The following is a 24,912-nucleotide window of genomic DNA, read 5'->3' on the forward strand; positions in this document are numbered from 1 at the left end:
AAAAATGGAGTCGCTGTTCCACGGAGGAAGCACCGAGGTAAACGAGGCGGCATTTAGGTCAGAATGAGGACGCAACCTTACCGTCCACCTCTGCCAAGCATCCTTCTTGCCAACATCCAGTACCTGGAGAACAAGATGGATGAACTTCGAGCGAGGATTAAATTCCAGCGAGACACAAGGAACTGTTGCGTCCTCTGTCTGACGGAGACATGGTTGAACCCACTGGTGCCGGATGAAGCCATACGTCCAGCCAAGTCCTTCTCCGTGTTCCGCGGTGACAGAACAGGGGAGTCAGAGAAATCCAAAGGTGGAGGCGTCTGCCTAATGGTAAACAACCGCTGGTGTAACGCCAACAACACCAAATTCCTCTCCCACTCCTGCTCGCCCAACCTGGAACAGCTGACCATCCTATGCCGTCCATTTTATCTCCAACGGAAATTTAGCACGGTCATTATTACAGCCGTTTACATCCCCCCGCAAGCGGACACCGACGCAGCTCTGTCGGTCCTGTACAATGTGTTGTGCGGATTTCAGAACAGACATCCCAACGTGGCTGTGGTGGTGACTGGGGACTTTAACAGGGCCAACCTTAAAAAAGTTCTGCCTAATTTCCACCAACACATCACGTGTGCCACCAGGGGAGACAGAACTTTGGACCATTGTTATATACCATACAAGAACGGATACAAGACCGTCTCAATCCCTGCTTTCGGGAAATCAGATCACGCCACGATATCGCTGATTCCTGTTTACAGGCCGCTGATCGCGCAAGAACTTGTGGTGACGAGGGATGTGAAGCGGTGGATGGACCAATCGGAGGCTGCGCTTCAGGACGCTCTGACTGACGTAGACTGGGACATGTTCCAATCAAGTTCAAGGGACGTCAGCAAGTTTACGGAGGTTGTAGTAAGTTTTGTAACTACGCTAGCAGACAACATCGTTCCCACGGTGAAAGTTTGGATATTTCCAAACCAGAAACCATGGGTTGATAAATCCATCCGCTGCGCTCTGAACGCTCGCACGGCCGCTTACAACGACGGTCTTGTATCTGGAAATATGGACAATTACAAAGCGCCGTCGTACAATCTGTGGAGGGCGGTGAGGGACGCTAAACGGACGTACAGGGAGACCGTGGAGCTACAGATGGAGTGGGGGGACACAAGACGCTTGTGGCAGGGGCTGCGAACTATTACGAATTACAACAGCAGCTCCTCCCCACCAACGAGTGTTGACGCCGCAGGAGATGAGCGCGCACTCTCAGTGTCCGTGCACGAGGTCAGGAGGGCTCTGATGCGGGTGAACACCAAGAAAGCTGCGGGCCCAGATGGCATATCTGGGAGTGTATTGAAGACCTGTGCTAACCAGCTAGCTCCGGTGTTCACAACAGTATTCAACATCTCCCTGGCTGAATCAGTGGTCCCGTCCTGCTTCAAGAGGTCCACCGTCATTCCTGTCCCGAAGATCACCTCTCCTGCCTGCCTGAATGACTACCGTCATGAAGTGTTTCGAGAGGCTGGTTAAGGATTATATTTGCGCCTCCCTCCCCCGCAACTTGGACCCGTTGCAGTTCGCGTACCGGCAGAACAGATCCACAGATGACGCGGTTTCCCAGGTACTGCACACCATGCTCACGCATCTGGATGGCCAGAAGGGGGCCTATGTGAGAATGCTGTTCATTGATAATAGTTCAGCTTTCAACACCATAGTCCCCACCAGACTGGCTGTCCAGCTGAAGGAGCTCAGAATGAATGCTCCGCTGTGTGCCTGGATCCTGGACTTCCTCACAGCCCGCCCCCAGGTGGTCAGGGTGGGAAAGCACATGTCAAGCTCCCTCACCCTGAATACAGGATCCCCCCAGGGTTGCGTCCTCAGCCCCCTACTGTACTCCCTGTAAACACATGACTGTGTGGCCAGGTCCAGCTCCAACACGATCATAAAGTTTGCTGACGACACCGTTGTCGTGGGCCTGATCACCGACTGCGACGAGAAGGCCTACCGCGAGGAGGTGGCTGACCTGTCACTCTGGTGCCAGGACAACAGCCTCCACCTGAACGTCAGCAAAACGAAGGAGCTGATTGTGGACTTTAGGCGGGGATCACAATCGAGGACGCACGCGCCCTTGGTGATTATTGGGACTTCTGTCGACAGGGTGAGCAGCTTCAAATACCTGGGAGTCCACATCACAGAGGACTTAACATGGACTGTACATACAGATACTCTGGTGAGAAAGGTGAGGCAGCGTCTTTACCACCTCAGGCAACTGAGGAAATTCCGGGTTTCGGTGAGGATCCTCAAGTCCTTCTACTCTGGAGCAGTGGAGAGCATCCTGACAGGCAACATTACTGCCTGGTTTCGGAGCTGTACTGCTCAGGACGGGCGGGCCCTGCAGAGGGTGGTGCGTTCAGCTGAACGTACCACTGGAACTACCCTCCCCCCCTTGCAGGAGTTATACTCCAGCTGCTGCGGTCAGGCAAGCGCCTCCGCAATCACACAGCGAGAACAGAGAGACTGAGACAGAGTTTTTTCCTGCAAGCCATTAGAACTGTCAATGCTGACCTCACCAGGGGTCCTCACTGAGCCACACACATAGACTCCACTACCTTACTGTACTATATGTAGCATACTGTACCGCATACTGTGTCACTGTTCAGGGTTGTTCGTGATGCCGTATTGCTGCGCCGTACTGTTGTATACTGTGCTGTATTATCCCAAACACGGATCCTGTGTTCAGAGTGAGGGAGCTGGACATGTGCTTCCCCACCCTAACCACCTGGGGCCGGGCTGTGAGGAAGTCCAGGGTCCAGGCACACAGCGGAGTATTCAGTCCGAGCTCCTTCCGCTTGACAGCCAGTCTGGTGGGGACTATGGTATTGAAAGCTGAACTATAAACGATGAACAGCAATCTCACATAGGCCCCCTTCCCGCCATCCAGGTGCGTGCGCATGGTGTGCAGTACCTGGGAGACCGCATCATCTGGAACTGCAACAGGATCTGGAACTGCAACAGGTCCAAGGTGCAGGGGAGGGAGGTGCAGATATAATCCTTAATCAGCCTATCGAAACACTTCATGAGGGCCCCCGGATGGTAGTCATACAGGCAGGACGGGACCAGTGATTCAGCCAGGGAGATGTTGAATATCGTAGTGAGCACCGGGGCTAGCCGGTTAGCACAGGTCTTCAGTACTCGTCCAGATATGCCATCTGGGCCCGCAGCTTTCCTGGTGTTCACCCGCATCAGAGCCCTCCTGACGTCATGCTCAGACACTGAGAGTGCGCGCTCGTCCCCAGCGGTGTAACTCCAATCAGCCGGGTGCTGTTGCCAGACTCAAACTGCGCATAAAAGGAGTTCAGTTCGTTGGCCAGGGAGACGTCCCTCACCGCCCTCCGCAGATTGTATGACGGCGCTTTGTAATTGTCCATATTTCCGGATACAAGACCGTCGTTGTAAGCGGCCGTGCGAGCATTTAGAGCGCAGAGGACGGATTGGTTGGACCCACAGTCGATACATTTCAGGATCCATTTATCGTTCCCAAGAAGAGAACAAAACTAATGTGCAATGTGTTGGCGATGTCAGCAATGTGTGTACTGTGGGCGTTGATGGAATGGGGGCAACGCTCTAGCAAATCACACCTCGGGAAAGCAAATCGGTACTTTTCAGGGAATTGTGGGCACACACACACACACACACACACACAAACAAAAGTACATGAACAATAACAACACAACACATACACAGTATTTTTAAGCACACAATGGTATTTATTGTAGAAGGGATCTGAAATGTCCTCTCCAGCCAGTATTTGCAAAATTCCAGTGCTTGGGTTCAGTCACTCATTCATTGATTCATTTACAAAGGTTGCTGATTAGAATGTGGCATCGCGTTGTCTCTTTCACTGTGATTTCACTGTTAAGAAGAGCTGCTGAGTGTAATTGTGCAAACAGAGACATTACACTGGGCGGTTGTCCGCCCAGTGTGGGTGGGGTGGACGCGCAGGGTGTCCCCGTTATACACGGGCGCTAATTACGGATGGAAGGAGACAGGTCCCGATCTAAACCTGATTTAAGGTACCCTATAGACTTCTCCTTCTTCTCCTTCTCTCTCTCTGTGGGTGAATCATCTCTATCAGTGGTCTTCAACCGGGCCTCCATGACTACTAGTGGGTCCGCGGTGGAACTGCAGGGGGTCCCGTAAATTTATTTTGAATGCGAAAATGATTATTGTGAAAATGTGAAAACTTTATTTTAGATACAAATACAATATTGAGTAAACTCCAACCATTAACACTACAACAGCTGCGTTTTTAAATTTCAGTAATCAGCTGAATGTGACGCTGTCCTGTGTACGACGCTGAAGTTAGCACCAGCAGCCGTTTCACATCTTCTGATGTTATGGTGTGTTCAAAAACCTATGACCTTTGAATAACGTTCAAAAACTTCAGAAATTTCAGTAATGTAGTCTCTTAACACACAACTGGGGCATGGCTGAACTTCAATAAACCAAGTAATATTGTATATGATGATATTATGATATTAAACGGAATTCAAAACCCTATTTCAGATTTGTGAAAACCTTCCTCACAGATCATGCCCATCTCTCTAAGACGCTGTGGGTTTGTTGTCTCATTCATGCAGGAAACAGGGAATAAATCAAAATCTTAAAAACACATTCTGTCTCTTTTGAGAACCACTGCACAGCAGGACCCAATGGAGTGGGATGGAGCGGAACCGTGAAATGAAAATAAATCGAAATGTTAAATAAAACACAGGAACCGTAAGCATCATACCGGAGGTTAATAGATAGGTTAATAAGGCATTATAAATATGTTATTATAGGCCAGGCTCAAAATGCAACACAACAATTATAAAAACAAATCTAGGGGGTCCCTGCTCTACTTCTCTAGGGGTTCCTTGGCCTGAAAAAGGTTGAAAAACACAAGTAATCTTTGTATCCCCAGTTGACAGCAATAGAGCACCAACATTGGGCAGAAGACACATTTGGGAAAACAAAAACCTGTAGTATAACCAGCTCTCTCCATCCTATTGTTGTGACACTATTGGATATTACTTTTCTAATATAAAATGTTTCGGGAACGTCAGACAATACACTGCTGCTCCATATGGAGCAATGTCATTTCTCTTGTTCTATAGGTACAAATTCTGATCAAAGTAAGGTCTTTCCCACAATTGAAAATCTAGCTTTATTTTTAATATCCTAAGTTTAATTTGTCAATTATTTCATATTGGAAGAAAACATGTGTGAATATATAACCCCCTTTACTGAACTCCCGAACTGAAGTGCACAGCAACACAAATGTACCTTAAAGACTCGTGCCATAACGATCCCTTGGACCCCCTTACGCAAATTCAATCAAAACATTTTAATTTTATTGTAGAGAGCTGAACAATATGATGATGCATAGAACTGTATCACACATATGCATTTGCCTCTATGTACACGGGAACACACACACGCCAATCACGCAGTACTTTTGGTTCATTATCCGACACCAAATCCTTGTGTTCCCACAAGGCGGAAGGTTAACTTAATAAATAAATAAAGGAAGGTCTCTCAAGGACTCTGAGACCTTGCCAAGGCCAAATCTCCACCCTGCTGTTTTGAGCCTAGGGAATTGCCTTCCCCTCTCGGGAGGATCAGATTTTAAGTTGACTGTGTTGCCTCTAATATGCCGAACCCTTAGAGGTTTGAATATGTATCAAAGACTGATTAGGGCTGAGAAAAAGTTTGAGATTATTCCTTTAACCCGTATCATGGGGAAATAATTATTACAATGTGTGACAAAGAGGAGACTCATAATTCGTCCAAATATGAAGTCGAGAACTATTTGAGGGGTTTAATAGTAGCCTGAAGACTGAGAAAATTCCTCAAGAGGGAGAAAGCAATATAAGGTCAAAAGTCAAAATCTGACCCCCACAACATAATGTAGTTGAATAGCCCTAAGCATGCACCGATCTATTCCAAAAACATCTCACTGCCGCGCCTCCAGGTGGTTGAAGTGTATAAACGTAATACGCAGAATACATGCATATAAGCCTTTTAATATTACTTATAGACCTCTCCTGCTTTCTCCATTTGTCTTCGCTCCCCTCCTTTCCGCTCCCCTCTGCTTCTCCTTCCCTACTTTTTTTCTCCTAACCAACCTGAGTGACCCTCTCGGTGACGTGGTGGGTTCTGTCCATTAGCTTGCAGGGTGCCAGGATGTCTCTCTCCCCAGAGGGAAGGGCCCCGTAGGAGTCCGTCTTGGGCTCCAACAGGCTCTGGGTCAACTGCTGCACCTGTGGCAAGTAGTCACATGGTCATGGATGAAACAAAGGCCACACCTGATTTGGTTAAGGCTTGGTGACAATGTATGGTACTTAATTGTATGTGCCAAATGGTGCTGTGTCCAGAATGGCATACTACGTACTACACGTTCGTACCATCGTCCAGCGTACTTTAGTATGAGAAGAATGGCTTCTTGGACATACTACATCGTTCTACTCTTCCATTAAGCAGCTTTTGGGTTGATGACGACACTGCATAGAAACTTTTACTGGTGCCGTGCCCTGCCACGATATTTAACTGGATGTAGTATTTCATCTTGGTACTTTTCGCATACTATTTGATGCATAATATGGTTTCAGACATACTAAACACATTCACATACTAATTTGTAAAATGAAACTAAGACATTCAAATATGAGAATAATATAGTTTTTGTTGTTTCAGTCCATTTTAATATTATTTCAGTTTTTTTACCTTCAATATATTATTCTTATTTTTTCACTTTAACTTTGCATTAACAAGAACAACCCCTGGTGTGTCAGCGTGTGTTCTACCTGGCTGAGGGTTCGGCAGCGCACCAAATCCTGATCATACGCCCCAACTGGCACGCTGGTCTTCCTACTGGTCACAATACCCGCTAAAGAAGATAAGGAAGAGAATGAGAACGGGAGGGAAAAGAAGAGAAGAATAAATGTCAGAGAAGATGGAGGTGAAGCTTCATTATGAAATAAACTTGAGGTACATCATCACTTTAAGAGAAGTAAGTTCACTTGGATGTCATCTTGGTAACAAGATTTTTTATTGGGAAGTAAAGACCTTTTTCCATAACAATTTAGAGGGAACAATTTGTTGAGGCAACTTAAGATTTTGATTCAAGGAGTCACAGTTTTCCGTATCTAAAGCCATTTTCATGAATGAACGTGGTGTCATAATTCAAGATGTTCATGTACGTTTTTATAACTCCCTAACTCTTTTTCTAGTTTTTAGTGCAGCATCTTTAGCCTTACACTCATTACACGGCTCTGTGGAATACATATTTCTGATTGGTCAACAAGCTGCAACCAGCAGGCAGTTATTTCTAAGCCCTAGGTCAGACTAGAAGCGACATCGTCAGTGTCACGTCAGCAACACGAAAGAATCGTGTAATTTGACGATTTGTCATCTTCATCCAGGTCTGTGCTTCATTCTGTCTACAACGCACTTGCTTAAGCAGCCTTTTCGAGACTTTAAAACTCAAATTGTAAAAGTTCTCAACCATCCAATGGGTAAGTGAATTAAGTGTATCGTTGCTTTCGTTTTCAACCTTTTACTTTTCATTTTATTGGCATTTGGAGTGTGTTTCTTTATTAACATAGTTGGATTAGTTTGTGAGTTTAGCTTTCATTGTTTATATTTCACACATCAGCTTCTGGCTTGAATACAACATACGTATTATCGCTGGAATTAATAATAATTTTATAATACATTGCTGCTTTTGACAGGAGGAATGCGGTTCCAGTTCTTCTCCATTGTCCAAGAGAGAAGCCAGGGAGAGCCAGGGTGGGTTTGTCTCATTAAGCAGAGGATGCAGAAGATTTCCACAAACTATATATGTGTATTTATTGAACTCTTTTTGTAATAAAAACATTTCTGATTATTTTTTGTGATCAGTTATTTGTGGTTTGATTATTAAATAAAGAAAAACATGCAATGGATATATTCTTGTACATTTAATAAAACATATTAATAGCTTAATACCTTATGAATGAATCAACATATTTATCTTCTACAAATTTATGTCTCTGTACGTATGTGTGTGTATGTATGTATATATATGTGTGTGTATATATATATATATATATATATGTATATGGTTGATGCATACCAGGCTTGGTAATTTAATATTTTCACTAAAAACATCTTTTGAATGGGCCTCTACGGGAATCTACGCCCTGGGAAAATAGATCTAAGTCAAATTTCTGATTTTATTTGTTTTTTTACAGTGATCAAGCCATTAGAACTGTCAATGCTGACCTCACCAGGGGTCCTAACTGAGCCATGCACTAGGCTCCACTACCTACTGTACTGTATGTAGCATACTGTACCGCATACTGTGTCACTGTTCAGGGTTGTTCGTGATGCCGTATTGCTGCGCCGTACTGTTGTATACTGTGCTGTATTATCCCTAACACTACCTCACTCTATTCACACTATTGCCACTTTAATTCACATGCCACTTTAATTGCACATATCTGTATATACATAGGCATATTCCCTCTATCTATTCCATTTTATTTCATTTTATTTTTATTGTATTTTATTCTATATATTTTTTTCTTATTCTATAAGTATTCAACTTACTGCATTACGTTTTAGGAGTCAGTTAGTCGGTCTATTAGAAAGGAATTTTTTACTTTTATTTTTTTCCTAGGACACATTGTGTGGTATCACCGGGTGCATTACATTTCACTGCATATATGTATGAAAGTATGTATATGTATGTGACAAATAAAAAATCTTGAATCTTGAAATCTTGAATCTTGAATCAATAATCTAAAAAAATATATTCTAATGCTGTCCCACGCATGGTATCGCATAATTTACGGTGTTCTCACGTGTGTTTCCAAAAACATAGTTTGAAGACCCAACAGACTTGTCTGGGATTCCTCCTGGTGAAAGATCTTGTAATGTGTAACCCCCTGTCACCGATCAATCATGCAGTGTGCAAACCACAACAACTGCAAGATTCCCGATCACAAGACAGAAAGTTGTGTAGTGTAAATAGTACAGCAATTTGACAACTTCGAAAGTCGTGTAGTGTGTCCATGACAATAATTACACTGGTTAAACATTTCATTCGGGGCATTTAAAATACGATTTGGTTATTGAAGAATGTGATTAACGGTTTGAAATGGCTCTTATAATATACGCAATATTCTGTACAATATAGGCAATATTTTTCCAGACTTTAAGACTAGTCGAGAAGTCTTAGTTTAAACTTCCTTTTTCTAAAGGGGGGGTGGTAGCTCAGGCGGTGGAGCTGGTGGTCTAGTGATCTAAAGGTTGCTGGTTCGATCCCAGGCTCCTCCTGCTAGCATGCTGTAGTGTCCTTGAGCAAGACACTTAACCCCAAATTGCTCCTGATGGCTGCGTCCGTCAGTGTTTGAACAATTGTAAGTCGCTTTGGATAAAAGCATCTGCTAAATGTAATGTAAAGAAAAATGAGTCATTAGGAACATCCCTATTCGAACAACAACAACCACCACCTATTGGATCAACTAGCAAGAGGACTGAAGATTTTGTTAATTTATCAGTACCACTAAAACAATAACTTATAACCATTGTAAAATAATAATGTGTGTAAATAATCATGCATTTACGCATGAAAAGATGAGCATGCGTTTACGCATGCTCATCAAAGGCTGTAATTATTCTTCTGAATGTGTCGGAACAACCAGCAAGGAGACTGAACATTTATTTTTGTTAAAATTTGTTTCAAAGCCCTCTTGCGTTTCATACACGGGTCTAGTCATATAGGTTTTAAAGTTAATTTTGACAAGGCGCAGCTCCCGATTGGAGTCTTTTTTTTTCCTGCGACCAACCGACCAATGAAAAACTTGGTCGACTAAGACTCTTCTCGTCAACTAACGTCTGGTCGACTATTTGGGGGCAGCCCAATAGTCAGTAAGCGGAAGCTCTTAAACTAGGCATAACTAGAAATAAAATCATTTGATATTAATATTCTGTGTCAATGTGTTCATTTACATGGGAAGTAGCCATAAGCTCTATGTCGGGCACCGTATCACCCCAAATAATGATGCGATAATGACCAGTTAGCTGTACATTATCACTGCATTATATACACTGGAGGCAGCAATGGAAAGATTTGTGAGAAGGGTCGCAAATGTAAACAAATGTATAATCTTTGGAGGTCAAAGGTCAAGGTTTGTATCGCCCCACTCATGTATTTACAGATATTCGTACCAGTGCAGCTGTGTCGCATCTGGAGCCTCCTCTCCCGGTGCCAGCTCTTAATGTCACCCATGGAGGAGGCGTGTTTGAGGGTTGCTGAGCTAGCGTTCGTCCTGCCAGCTGTGGGGCTGTCGCCGAACGCACAGTCATCTCCTTCCTCATCCTCTTCTTCCCTCCTTTAAAAAATAGAATTGTAACAGAATAGATACATTTACAGTGGGTAAAGTTGAGGGGTTATAGGAAGGAAGTCCTTCTGAGTTAACTGATAAGTCACAAAAAAAACGATACCACAAAACTTCTATCAAAATGTACGGAAAATAGCAGTTTTGAGCTTCGACAATATTGGTAGCTTTTCCTCTTCATTTGCATTTTGTATCATCGTTAATACACTCTGTATTGAATAAGACTAGGGAGCATGTTTACTGGTGGTTCTGTTTCACCAAATTAGGCTTGTCACGATAACTACTTTTGTTGGATAATATATTGTTCCAGAAATAATTTGAATAAACAATATTATCGTCGTTTTTAGGACGATTTATTTTTGCCACTGATATAATGATAATATAATAGCATAATAATGCAAGTACACCCTTTCAAATAGCAATAAGCTTTCAATTCTTAAGAAAATTCTGACAGATCGTAATGTGAAACGTTTTTTTATATATCCTAAATAAATAAAACATAAATAAAATAAAAACACACAACCAAAACAATAAATTAAATGGAGTCTCTGGCTTGAGTAACACATTATCTTCACCTGGTTCACTGTCTGTGTGTGTGTGTGTGTGTGCGTGCGTGTGTGTGTATGTGTGTGTAGGAGGGGAGGGGAGCTGCCTGAGGACTAGAAGGGGATACAAGATATCTGCCTCAAAATTACTAAACATGGAGCCACAGTCAACAGACACCGTGAACAATATATCAGGTACAACACTCTCAGATACACACACCAAGTACTGTCCAAATGACTTACTTTTTCCCCTACAAGGTTTTCCAAGGATTTCGACTTGAATATTTATCTTTTTGTTTTTATAGAAATCTACATTTAAAGGCATGGTATAAAATTACTGTCTCCATGTTTCTGACTCTACCCCAACCCCATCTAGCCTAGACTGTCATACCTCCTCCACCCCCTTTAAACCTAAATCTTACTTCTGATCTACCATGCAAAATGCCAATGCCATGAAAAAAGTCAAATATGAGGTAGAGAAAATACTATCTAGGAGGAACACACATTTTCCTCTTGTCTGATAAAGGATCCTACCCCGCTCTTACTTGTTATCTGTCTCTCTCTGTCTCCCTCTATCTCTCTCTGGCTCCCACTGTCTGTCTCTAAGTAGCCTCTGTCCCTCTCCGGCTCCCTCTGTCTGTCTCCAGGTCCCTATGTCCCTCTCTAGCTCCCTTTGTCTGTCTCTGGTTTCTCATCCCTGTTACTGCACACCCATACCCAGTCAGCAAACTCACCACTGTCTTCACCTTCCTCGTCACTCCTCTTGTATTTAACCTGTTTCCCATTCACTCTGTCTCGGTCAAGTCGTTGTGTCTGAGTGTGTATTGAATTCTTTGAATTCCTGATCCTGATTCCCTGCCTGTTTCCTGATCCTGATTCCCTGCCTGTTCCTGAACCCCGATCCTCTGCCTGTTCCCCTGGACCCTGGTTCCCTGCGGATAGGTTGTCCTGCTGACTGTTCCCCTGGTTTTGATCCCTGCCTGTTCTACCTTAAACCTTGCACCTACAGTAGGAGCCACTTGAAGAGGCCTCCTCCAGCCGGTTGACGGCTGACTTGCAATCAGCTTTCAGCCAGTTTCCAGCCAACCAGCATGGGCTTCCCAGCTGGTTGCCTTTCGCCTGGAGTCCCCCCTCTTTCTCATGTGTCCTGACAGGGCGTGTTTAATTTTGACTGTAAACACGCCCATTTATTCAATTGCAGTGTCACTATGAGATGGCGCTAACTTCACAAAAACACCATCACATTCCAGAGAGAGATGTCAGATTTTCACCCCTAACCCTGATCCATTACCTGAGATATTGTCCTTTGAACCCTGACGAGAGGTCATCTTTCAAAGTTAAATTGTTTTTTGTGTCATATGAATGAGAACAGGTCTTAATGATTTATTTTAATCTGCATGTCACACAGCTGTTTCCTTTCAAAATTACAATACAAAGTTCAATAGCTTTGTAATGAGAGCATTCAAACTAAGTCTATGTAATTATAGTTTCAAGTTTATTGTGAAATAATTGATAACAACGCAGGCATCATGACCAGTAATAAGATTCTTAGTCTCAGAGCCAACTCAACTTTACATTATACGTAAAATAGGGGCATAGTAGTGATTCAAATAAAACAGTATTTAAAAACAGAATTTAAAGAGAATACTGGAACACTATCTAATCTTTATTTTACTTAAAATAACTGTGAAATATCACAACAGATTTCTGCATTTGAGCCTCTATGCTGGAGAAACGGTCCCCCATCACCCCCCCCATCTAACAGATTGATTTTCCAAATTCCAAAAAACAACAATAGCACAATAAGAAGTTGATAATCAATCAATAAAAGTCGATTGAATAAAATAAACACCACAGATATAATAATATTTTTTACAAACGTTAAAGAGACTAAACAGTATTTGGGTCCTTCTGAACACTCAAGATTGTTTTGCTGTTGATACAGTTTAAATTTCATGGTTTACTTCACAGATTAGTTGCCAACTATTAAATAAATCGCCATATGATAGTGAACTGGATATTTGACTCCCCCTCTACAGAGAGGAATTTTCACCTCTCAGTGAGACATCACATCTCACATCTCACTGTTCAACCATGGCGTGGATGGCAGGAGAAATGGGGTAGGGATAGTCTTGAAGGAAGAATATGTCAAGAGTGTTTTGGAGGTAACGAGAGTGTCGGACAGAGTGATGAGCATGAAGCTGGAAATTCATGGGGTGATAATGAATGTGGTCAGTGCATATGCTCCCCAATTTGGGTGTGAGATGGAAGCAAAATAATAATTCTTTAGTAAGTTGGATGTAGTGGTGGAGAGCATCCCCAATGGAGAGAGAGTGGTCGTTGGAGCAGATCTCAATGGGTATGTTGGCAAAGGGATCAGAGACATAGGTGACTTGTACTGATTGGCAAGACCAAGGGACCAAGATGGGAAGGATGTACAGCAGGTTAGGGTGATGAAGGGTAATGATGGGAATGTGCTGACTAGTGAGGAGAGTGTGTTGAGAAGGTGGACTTTGATGAATGAAGAAAATGAGAGGGAGAGAAGAGTGGATGATGTGGGGATAGTGGATGAAGAAGTGTAGCAAATTACCAAGGATGAGGTGAGAACAGCATTAAAGAAGATGAAGAGTGGAAAGGCAGTAGGCCCAGATGACATACCTAGGGAAGCATGGAAATGTTTAGGTGAGATGGCAGTGGCATTCCTAACAAGACTGTTTAACACCATCCTGGAAAGGGAGAGGATGCTGGACGAGCGGAGAAGAAATGTACCCATCTTCAAGAATGAGGGAGATGTACAGAGCTGTAGTAACTACAGGGGAATAAAGTTAATCAACCACAGCATGAAGCTATGGGAAATGGTAGTGGAGGCTAGGTTAAGAGGAGAGGTGGGAATCAGCGAGCAGCAGTATGGTTTCATGCCAGGAAAGAGTACAACAGATGCAATGTTTGCTTTAAGAATGCTGATGGAAAAGTACAGGGAAGGCAAGAGGGAGTTGCACTGCGTCTTTGTGGATTGAGAGAAAGCATATGATAGGGTGCTGAGAGGGAAAGTGAGGTATTGCATGAGGAAGTCCGGGTTGGCAGAGACGTACGTACGAGTGATAAACGATATGTGTGGGGGCAGTCAGACAGTAGTAAGGTGTGCAGTAGGCGTGACGAAGGCATTCAAAGTGGAGGTGGGATTGCATCAAGGATCAGCTCTGAGCCCTTTCTTGTTTGCAATGGTGATGGACAGGTTAACAGATGAAATCAGGCAGGAGTCTCCGTGGACTATGATGTTCACGGATGAGATTGTGATCTGTAGCGAGAGTAGGGAGCAGGTTTAGCCTTGAGAGCCTTGAGAAGTGGAGGCATGCATTAGAGAGAAGAGGAATGAAAGTCAGCGGGAGTAAAACAGAATACATGTGCCTGAATGGGAGGGAGGGTGGCAAAAAGCTGAGAATGCAAGGAGTTGAGGTGGAGAAGGCAGATGAGTTCAAGTACTTGGGGTTGACCATCTAAAGCAGCGGAGAGTGCAGGAGAGAGGTGAAGAAGAGAGTACAGGCAGGGTTGAGTGTCCAGAGAAGAGTGTCCAGAGTGATCTGTGACAGAAGGGTTCCAGCAAGAGTACAGGGGAAGGTCTACAGGAGGGGAGTGAGACTAGCTATGTTGTACAGTTTAGAGGCGGTGGCACTGACAAAAACGCAGGTGGCTGAACTGGAGGTGGCAGTTGAGGAGTTGAGGATGTTGAGCTTTTCATTGGGAATGACAAGGATGGACAGGATTAAGAATGAGTACATTAGAGGGACAGCTCAGGTTGGACAAAAAGTGAGAGAGGCGAGATTGAGATGGTTTGGACACGTGTGTAGGATCGATGAGAGTTACATTGGGAGAAGGATGCTGAGGATGGAGCTGCCAGGCAAGAGGAAAGGAGGAAGGCCAAAGAGAAGGTTTATGGATGTAGTGAGGGAGCACATGTAGGCGGTTGGTGTAAGGGAGGAAGACGCGCAGAACAGAAGGTAATGGAGGCGGAAATCGACCCCTAATGGGAGCAGCCCAAAGAAGCAGAAGTGAGAAAGGGGTGGATTGCTCCATTGGAGATTATGGTCAATGGGTCTGCTTTGCATATGTATGGGTTAGGTGTGAGGGCTTACAGACCTGTTGGGTCACACAATGATCGGCCATTAAGTGTAAACAAAGAGATGGCCCAAGGCTTTCCCTGCGGTCTGCTTCGTAGTCACTCAAAGAATGTGTACAGCGACAAATAGAGACAAGTACTGTATCCTTGAATAAAAGTTGTAGATTGGAAGGCTATGATACAAATGATTGTATAAAAGAAAAACGGAAAGCAGGTAGCAATAGGTAAAACAGCAAAAAACGTGATGGCTGAAGCACCAATACATATAAAAATGATCTCATACAATCAATAGTCATAAGCCACAGATGGTCAATTGCACTTGTGTATTTGCAATAGTTGTCATTATGAAAAGCAACAGGGATCGATAGATACTAATAATATACTTTAAATTAGCATTTCCATAGAGAAGTAGTAATAAGTAATAATAACTTATAAGGTGCGCACATGGCACACTGTTGAATAAAAAAAACAACCCCGCTCCAATTCTCAGAGTTAGGTTCACCTCTCACACAATGAGTTGAAGATCACAAAGTGTTGAAGATAGCATAGTTGTATTCATGAATTTATCAATGAACACTAAAGCAGCGGAAATGCTCATTAGGCTTACCCGGCATACTGTACACATGCTGTGTAACAGCTGCAGAAGTTCATCCTTAGATTTTCCCCCAACCTTGGTCTTAATCTGAGGTAGGGCTTAAGCTTTTATTTGTTTTTGTTGACCACATCCCCGTCATTTATAAGAGGCCCGGTTTTTATTTGAGAAACTTTATATTTGAGAAAATATGCTAACTCAAATATATGAATTACCTCATCTTCTAAAGCTTCCACTGCTATTATGTACATTTTCACCTCAGTGCTAACCCTTCTATTTGTTCTTTTTATGTCATTCATTGTTTCAAGCTCATTCAATCGTCACAGAGAACACAGAGGAATGTTTTTCTGAAAGTTTTGTTTATTTTATACAAGCACAGTATGGAACCAGATGAGAATGGCACACTACTATTTTATATATATGTGTGTGTGTGTGTGTGTGTGTGTGTGTGTGTGTGTGTGTGTGTGTATGTATGTATGTATGTATGTATGTATGTATGTATGCATGCATGTATGTATGTATGTATGTATGTGTGTGTGTGTGTGTGTATATATATATATATATATATATATATATATATATATATATATATACACACATACATATACATATATATACATATACATATACATATATATATATATACAGTGGGGCAAAAAAGTATTTAGTCAGCCACCAGTTGTGCAAGTTCTCCCACTTAAAAAGATGAGAGAGGCCTGTTATTTTCATCATAGGTTCACCTCAACTATGAGAGACAAAATGAGAAAAAAAATCCAGAAAATCACATTGTCTGATTTTTAAAGAATTGATTTGCAAATTATGGTGGAAAATAAGTATTTGGTCAATAACAAAAGTTCATCTCAATACTTTGTTATATACCCTTTGTTTGCAATAACAGAGGTCAAACATTTTCTGTAAGTCTTCACAAGGTTTTCACACACTGTTGCTGGTATTTTGGCCCATTCCTCCATGCAGATCTCCTCTAGAGCAGTGATGTTTTGGGGCTGTCGCTGGGCAAGACGAACTTTCAACTCCCTCCAAAGATTTTCTATGGGGTTGAGATCTGGAGACTGGCTAGGCCACTTCAGGACCTTGAAATGCTTCTTATGAAGCCACTCCTTCTTTGCCCGGGCGGTGTGTTTGGGATCATTGTCATGCTGAAAGACCCAGCCACGTTTCATCTTCAATGCCCTTGCTGATGGAAGGAGATTTTCACTCAAAATCTCACGATACATGGCCCCATTCATTCTTTCCTTTACACGGATCAGTCGTCCTGGTCCCTTTGCAGAAAAACAGCCCCAAAGCATGATGTTTCCACCCCCATGCTTCACAGTAGGTATGGTGTTCTTGGGATGCAACTCAGCTTTCTTTCTCCTCCAAACACGACAAGTTGAGTTTTTACCAAAAAGTTCTATTTTGGTTTCATCTGACCATATGACATTCTCCCAATCGCTCTCTAGCAAACTTCAGATGGGCCTGGACATGTACTGGCTTAAGCAGGGGGACACGTCTGGCACTGCAGGATTTGAGTTCCTGGCGGCGTAGTGTGTTACTGATGGTAACCTTTGTTACTTTGGTCCCAGCTCTCTGCAGGTCATTCACTAGGTCCCCCCGTGTGGTTCTGGGATGTTTGCTCACCGTTCTTGTGATCATTTTGACCCCACGGGGTGAGATCTTGCGTGGAGCCCCAGATCAAGGGAGATTATCAGTAGTCTTGTATGTCTTCCATTTTCTAATAATTGCTCCCACAGTTGATTTCTTCACAACAAGCTGCTTACCTATTGCAGATTCAGTCTTCCCAGCCTGGTGCAGGTCTACAATTTTGTTTCTGGTGTCCTTTGACAGCTCTTTGGTCTTGGCCATAGTGGAGTTTGGAGTGTGACTGTTTGAGGTTGTGGACAGGTGTCTTTTATACTGATAACGAGTTCAAACAGGTGCCATTAATACAGGTAACGAGTGGAGGACAGAGGAGTCTCTTAAAGAAAAAGTAACAGGTCTGTGAAAGCCAGAAATCTTGCTTGTTTGTAGGTGACCAAATACTTATTTTACCGAGGAATTTACCAATTCATTCATTAAAAATCCTACAATGTGATTTCCTGGATTCTTTCCCCCCATTCTGTCTCTCATAGTCGAAGTGTACCTATGATGAAAATTACAGGCCTCTCTCATCTTTTTAAGTGGGAGAACTTGCACAATTGGTGGCTGACTAAATTACTACTTTTTTGCCCCACTGTATATATAGGAGTGGGAATATATATCATCTGGGACCTCACCATACAACGCAAGGTGTTTTCGCACATGAGGGGGCCGAGCTGCACTAGGACCTGGAGGAGCTCCCCGAGAACCTGGCACTGGTGACACAGATGAGATGTCACCCAGCAGGGTTTCCAAACGAGTTCCGTGTTGTGTTTACTACATAACTTTCACTTATTTTACCTAATCAATCCACAAAAATTTGTTTCTGAACAAACTGAGGCGAGAAATAATCAATCCAGTTGCTGAATCTTCACGCATAATATATATATATATATATATATATATATATATATATATATATATATGGGAACAAAGTTTTGAATTATATTTTGTAAATCTAATATTATTAGATTTACAAAATATAATTTAATATAATTTAAAACTTATTAAAAATGTAAAACTATAATTTGAAACTTCCCACTTTTGTAGAGCACAGGCATGCTCGGCGATTTTCTGTTTCATTCAATTCACTTCGTAAAATTTAATAAATACATTGACAATAAAAATACTATTTTTATTTTATTATTTGTCCCACTGGCACACCCATCGCTGAAGGTTCAGTCCCTGTCCCGGAGTAGGAGCTGAATACGTTTCTCAAAACGGAGTTCAAAGAACTACGATCATCCCTACAGTAGTGCCTGCAGTGCAGACACACTGAAAGGGACGGTTCTACAAAAAACTCCTTAGAACGATGAAAAAGTTCCTGCAGTGCGAAAACGCGCAATATGGGGAGTTTTGCGATACATTAAGTATAACATTTGTTGCAATATTTCACATTTATTTAAGGTAAATTTTAACACCTGTGACACACGGTTACGCAGTGTTTTCATTAGTTTTTATTCAATACATCTACAAAAAAACAAAACACGGATTAATTCATTCTTTCAAACCTTTTTCTTTCGTTCTTTAAAATCAGCTATGTATATATTGATTATATTAGATGTACAGAACATATGTTCTGTTCCAAAGCATGTATATTTTTCATTAAATAAATGCAGGAATATCCCATATATGTGAGTTGCTTTACGTTTTGAACCACTGCTCCCCCAGTGGACAGATAAAGCATTACAACTGCTTTTCCACAAACGTAGCCTGAGGGCGTTTCCAGGTGGCGGCGCGAAGTTACGTCATCGAGGGGGATATAATTACAGCCAGGGTCCGAGGGTGCCCCTGTCACAGTTCTTGCATGGGTCAGCCACGCCCCAATCAGTGATGTGCCTGGCTCTGTCATGTTCCAGCTGTCCTCTACAAGTTCCTCCCACTGTACTCCTGAGTCTTAGTTGTGTCCTGCATTTGGGTTCACCAGACCTTAACCGTAACAGAATAATCTGAACAAACTTGAACCCAGCGGACCCGGTTTTTGTAGCTTTCCGGCGGTTCCTCATCAGCGACCAACCAGGAGATTCACCTGCTAGCCACCAGCCTGCTAGCTGCCAGCATGTAGGCCTGGACATTACCTTCAGGCACCCCGGACTGCTTGGGTTTGTGAGCCCGAAGCCTACCCTTGACCTAGCCCCCAGTCCGGAGCCAGATGGCAATTAACTAATGGCTCTTCTCACACCTTGGGTCAACGGAAATAAAGTTGTGAACAGTTGTGATAAAACCTTGCTTTTACCTATTTAGACATCAGATTTGATCAACTATTTTGACTTCATTATATACCCAAGAACTTGATGAACAACTTTTTCTTTGACAAAACAGATTGTCAATATATTCTAGTGTGAGCTATGACAACATTTCTGGCAGCAACACAAAATACGAAAAAATACTCTTTATATCTTGTGTGCTTTAGATCTATCAAAAAGCTGCATAATGATACTGACCAAACTATTGGTGGCATATCAATGTAGCTGTGATTTTCCTTCAAATAGATATATCAACAATTTTCAGTGTGTGTGAGAGTGTGTTAAGTTGATTATATTTAGATAAATATCAGACCACACCAAAATTACAACTTTTCTCTAAATTCAGCTTGGTCTTCAGAGGGTCAAAGAACATAAAAACAATTTTCATTAAAAGGGCTGATAAAGGAAAAACGTTTGTGTTGTGTTGTATTGAACATGAGGCAAATTGACAGTTGGCAATTGACAAAACACTACTTTTTACCTCCCCTTAACTATCAACCCTATTGTTGCATTAACACAGAAACTTAAGGACATGCTTAAGGATATGGCCAAAGAAGAAAATTTGATATCTGAAACAGAGTTTAAATTTTTCTTTAAACCAAATCCTTGCATGTCGTCTTTTTATCTTTTACCTAAGTAGATAAGAACATGACCGATCGACCACGAAGACCTGTTATTTTGGGTAATGTCAATTTCTGTAGTGTAGTGGTTATCATGTTCGCTTAACACACGAAAGGTCCCCAGTTCAAGACTGGGCGGAAACATCCGTGTTCAGGTCCCCGGGCGTGTCCACGAATGCTGCCCACTGCTCCTGGCTGTGCCAGGACAAGCCAGGGATGGGTTAAATGCAGAGGCCTCATTTCACCGGCCACCATCCAAAGCGTGTGTGTGCGTGCATGTGTTGTAGTGTGGTGTGCTGTGTGACAATTAAAGATTCTTCTTCTTCTAATGAAACCCTCACAGAACCTTTTTCTAAATATGTGGACTTCTTCGTCAAACCATTGCTCCCTTCTCTCCCTGCCTATGTACAGGACACGACCAACGTTCTCTCCAAAATCAAGGAATACAATGACTGTATATTGGTCCTAAGGCTGTACTTGTTACTATGGATGAGGAGGCTTTTCATAAGAACATTGATCATTGTGGTGTGGTTCAGCAGCCACACCTGACCTGGATCTAGGTGATTAGGGACCCGGATCAGGGTGGCTACATACCCGTTGCATGTGGTTGGTCTAACGAGCAACAGGTTAAAACCCCTATCCCCACACACACTCGAGATAGGCGCCTATGTCATGACATGTTCTATCCGCTCCTGGCTAATTCCAGCTAGCCCACTCTCCACAATAAACTGGTGTTTACAACCCCCATCTTCTGTGTCTCTGTGCCGGAGGGCCCTGAAAATGCCACTTGGAGGGGGTGTGGTAGGCGAACTTCCACAATCATGAACAAGACCTTTCTGCTCTGAGACATATTCTGGACAAACAACTTGGCCCACATGATCCCCTTACTGATTTCCCCGCAGACCTTATTGAATGGACTTTGTGTAACCTTTTTCTGTTTCAGGACAAACTATTTCAACAGGTGAAAGGCTGCACCTTGGGCACATGCTTAAGTCTGCCTTATGCAGGCTTATTTATGGGCAAATGGGAGGAGGATTTTGTATTCCATTCTCGCAATATTTTTAAAGAGAACATTTGGAGGACAAAGTTATATAGATGATATCATTATCTGGTGGAATCGAAGATGAATTGTTGTCTTTTCATAGTAACCTTAACAACGCTAACACAAATTTGAGACTTTCTTTGGAAAGTATAATATATATAAAGAATATAATAAAGACAAAATCTTCATACATTGATCTTTAGAAATAATGCACATAAAAATTCCATACTCCATGCTGAGAGTTTTCCTCCACATACATTGATGAAGAGTATTACCTTAAGACAATTTCAAAGGCTGCACACAATTTGCGATCTTGATAGTGACTTTAAGGTAAAGAGCTTCAGGGAATGTGGGTATTCTGACAAGGTTCTAGATACAGCTCTTTCTGATGCTATCTCTCTTGAACATCATTCTCTTTTAACTAGGAAGCCCATGACTTGCAAAAGTGGTCACGTTTTTTTCTCTACCTGTTATAGTACTGAGGCTTACACTATGCATGACATAATCAGAAGGAATTGCAGACTCCTCCAGTGTGATGAGGGCTCACGTGAGGTTTTTCTTTTAGGAGATCCCCCTACCCCCGGTGATAGACTGGTGCATACTCACCTATCTTTCAAGGAACAAGACACGTGGCTACCCAAAGTGCCCAGTGGTACCTGTAAGTGTGGCCAATGTGACATAGTAGTCAAATCAAAAGGGTTTACCCACCCAGTAACACAGCAACTATAAACCACTAGGCATTTTATTAACTGTAATACAACAGAAGTTATCTACACTCTTTCCTGTTCTCTGTGTGACGCTTTTAATGTGGGATGAACTTAACAATGTCTACAGGACCGGTTGGCTGGACATAAATATGCTTTCAAAACTGGTAATTTTATTTATGCTATGGCTAAACATTTTAAGGACACTCACAATGTTGACTGTCTTTTTTATAGCTATCGGTATAGATTATGTCCCTCTTACCTCTAGGAGAAGGGATAGACAGAGAATATGCAACCAGAAAGAAAGCCGCTGGATCCATAAGCTCCAGGCTATGGTGTTTCCTGGTCTGAATGATTCTATTGAATCAATTTTTTTTCTATAGACTTTGATTTGTATATTGTGTATGTGTTGACATGACATCTGTGTTTGTTAATAGATAGATGTATAAACTGCCCTCTGGTGGTGATAGATGGTAATTTCCAAGTTAGGCAGCACAAATCCAAACATTAAACTGACTCTGTGTCACAATTATGGCGAGCAGTGGGCATAGCACAGTGAGTCTCAAAATACACTTAACTTTCAATAGTGAAGTGTATTTAACTATTGACTACTTAAGTGAAAAGTTTGGGAACCACTGCTTTCGAATAATCGTTGAGATTCATCTCACCCTGTCGATAGGTGGGAGGCCAGGGGGAGACTCAGTGTCTGGGGAGCCGAGGTCGGAGCCCAGGGCTGGTCCCCGTGGAGGTTCCTTACTCCTCCTCCTCCTCCTCCTCCATGCTCCAGCTTCCTCCCCCTCTGGCCACCCTCTTCTTCGTCCTCCTCATCCTCCTGGTCCCAGAGCACGAGGCCGCCCGCCACCTTCTCCAGCCGCTGCCTGTCCGGCAGGGACAGGAGCTTGTCTAGGGCCACTGACTCGTGTCCCAGGGGAGGCAGGTTGACCCGCGGTGCTCCGCCCAGCTCAGAGTCGTCCACCAGGGGGTCACCACCGAAACTGATGGAACGCAGGAAGAGACGCAGCCGTCGCCTGCCAGCTGACATTTGAAAATGATACAACTTGATACCTCTTGAAAACCTTTTTGTTGTTTATCACACACAAATAACACATCCATGGCCAATCAAATGATCATTTAATGTACTGTAAGGTACCTAGTGTCAGCCAGGGGATGTGCAACACGTGGTTGAGCTCTCTGGCCGGGGAACTGTTCACTGGCCTGGGGTCGGTAGGGAGCTCGAAGTTTAGGATGAACATGATGACCAGACCGTCTTCGTTCTTCACCGGAACGACGTCTATCCAACAGTGGAAACACACTCCTGGGGGCACGGGACAGTCAGACAGAAAACCAGGAATAAGTTCAGTTTCCTCTGCCAGTAGCGCATTATGTAACTCAAAGTACCTGGGGGCCACTGGTCGGGTTGTCTCTGTCTGGTCTCTTAGGGGGACCGCACTGAACATCAAGCAACAAACAAACCGTCCAGTAATCATAAATACAATTGTTATCGTATTCTGAAAACATTGAGTAAAATTACGTGGAATGATTTAGCACTGTGGATTTAAAATTAATTTGCAGGCGGTGATTTAACAATAACATCAACATGTAGCGGACTGTATTGAATCATCTTGCCCCCAGGCCTGGAGTTTTGCACCCCTACGCAAAGCCAATGACTTCACTCTTCCTTGTCTCCACTAGATGGTGACAGCAGGAAGACAATAAAGTTTATTTTTATTATTCCATTTTTTTTTTGTTAAGATTCCCATGCAAAGGCAAGGCATGCAACTCCTTCAGTCTGTCAAACATTGCCACTTGTTATCTTCACTGTTGTGTTGTCTTCTATTAAAACAAGTTGATCATGCTTGTGTATGATGAAAGGTGCATTACGAATAAAGGTTTTCAGAGTGGCTTTGGCATAAGAAACTGGCATCTACGCACTTGGCAGAAATGTTAAACATAATTTGCCTGTGAAGCTTTTGGTTATCAAGCATCCACCCCAAGCAAAAAAATAAGTTAACAGATTTGTGCGTGATTGTGGTGAAGGACGGAGAGAGGACGGAGGTTGGTGGCGAGGTCAGAGGCTAGGGCAGATTAGCGTAGAGACATGCTAAATCATTCTACCTTGATAATATTGAAAACACGGCCCCTAATGGAGAACCATCTGCTCCTTTAAAAACATGGGCAAAGTAATCCACACACACACACACACACACACACACACACACACACACACACACACACACACACACACACACACACACACACACACACAAAATATGCAGGTAGATGGGTAGAAACAGTTATCAGTGTTGCAGGTGTCCCATTCATCACAATCTACACACACCCACACACTTACAAAACACTTGGGGTTTGTTCCAACTCCATAATCCAAAGATGGACAGGACTGATACAGAATTACAGATTATAGAATACAGAATTACCACCTGGTGCTGCCTGTGCCTTCCTAAAACACTGTACGCCTCGCTATGTTGACTTTTCAATTCTGTAAAATACTGGGAAAAAAAAAAAACCCTTGCCCATGATGTCAATATATCATTATTGTCCTATTTCATAATTTCATACTTCTTTTTTTTTGAATATTATGCTGCATTGCTGCTTGAGCATAAATTGTACAGTGCCATAACAACCCCACCTGAAAACAAAATACGAATACTCTACAAATTAACTTACTTAACACATCAAACTTGAGTCAGAAACATCTCATGCCACTACATTATGACAGGGATACACCAAAAAGACTTTGAGAAGACTTTGAAAAGCCGGCATCATGCGTTTAAAGACTTTATTGCATCCCAATGCAATAAACACACTATTACACCCGTAATGATTATTATACTGACCTGAAATTCTTTCTGCAATGTCGCTTGGAATACATCAGGGGATAGTTGTTCCCCAGTTATAAAAGAATGAAATAAAAAAGTGCATGTGTGTGTATGTGTGTTGGTTAACCATGACGGTGAGTGTGTATTCATGCTCGATTC

The 24,912-nt window shown here is 42.7% G+C and overlaps 1 protein-coding gene across 1 annotated transcript in view; it reads right to left on the reverse strand.

Moving 5' to 3' along the window:
- The window catches only part of LOC307238289 (voltage-gated inwardly rectifying potassium channel KCNH2-like), a gene marked incomplete at both ends in the record, with an annotated part of 137,626 nt that overhangs the window by 75,873 nt on the left and 36,841 nt on the right, over positions 1-24,912 (reverse strand). Inside the window, 5 exons of the mRNA XM_080011222.1 lie at positions 6,159-6,293; positions 6,837-6,919; positions 10,246-10,409; positions 22,585-22,951; positions 23,067-23,231. Of these exons, the coding sequence (XP_079867348.1) occupies positions 6,159-6,293; positions 6,837-6,919; positions 10,246-10,409; positions 22,585-22,951; positions 23,067-23,231 (914 nt within the window). The remainder of the gene's footprint in view (positions 1-6,158; positions 6,294-6,836; positions 6,920-10,245; positions 10,410-22,584; positions 22,952-23,066; positions 23,232-24,912) is intronic.

The sequence above is a fragment of the Zeus faber genome (genome assembly GCF_960531495.2).
Source record: "Zeus faber genome assembly, chromosome: 12".
Classification (NCBI taxonomy): Eukaryota; Metazoa; Chordata; class Actinopteri; order Zeiformes; family Zeidae; genus Zeus; species Zeus faber.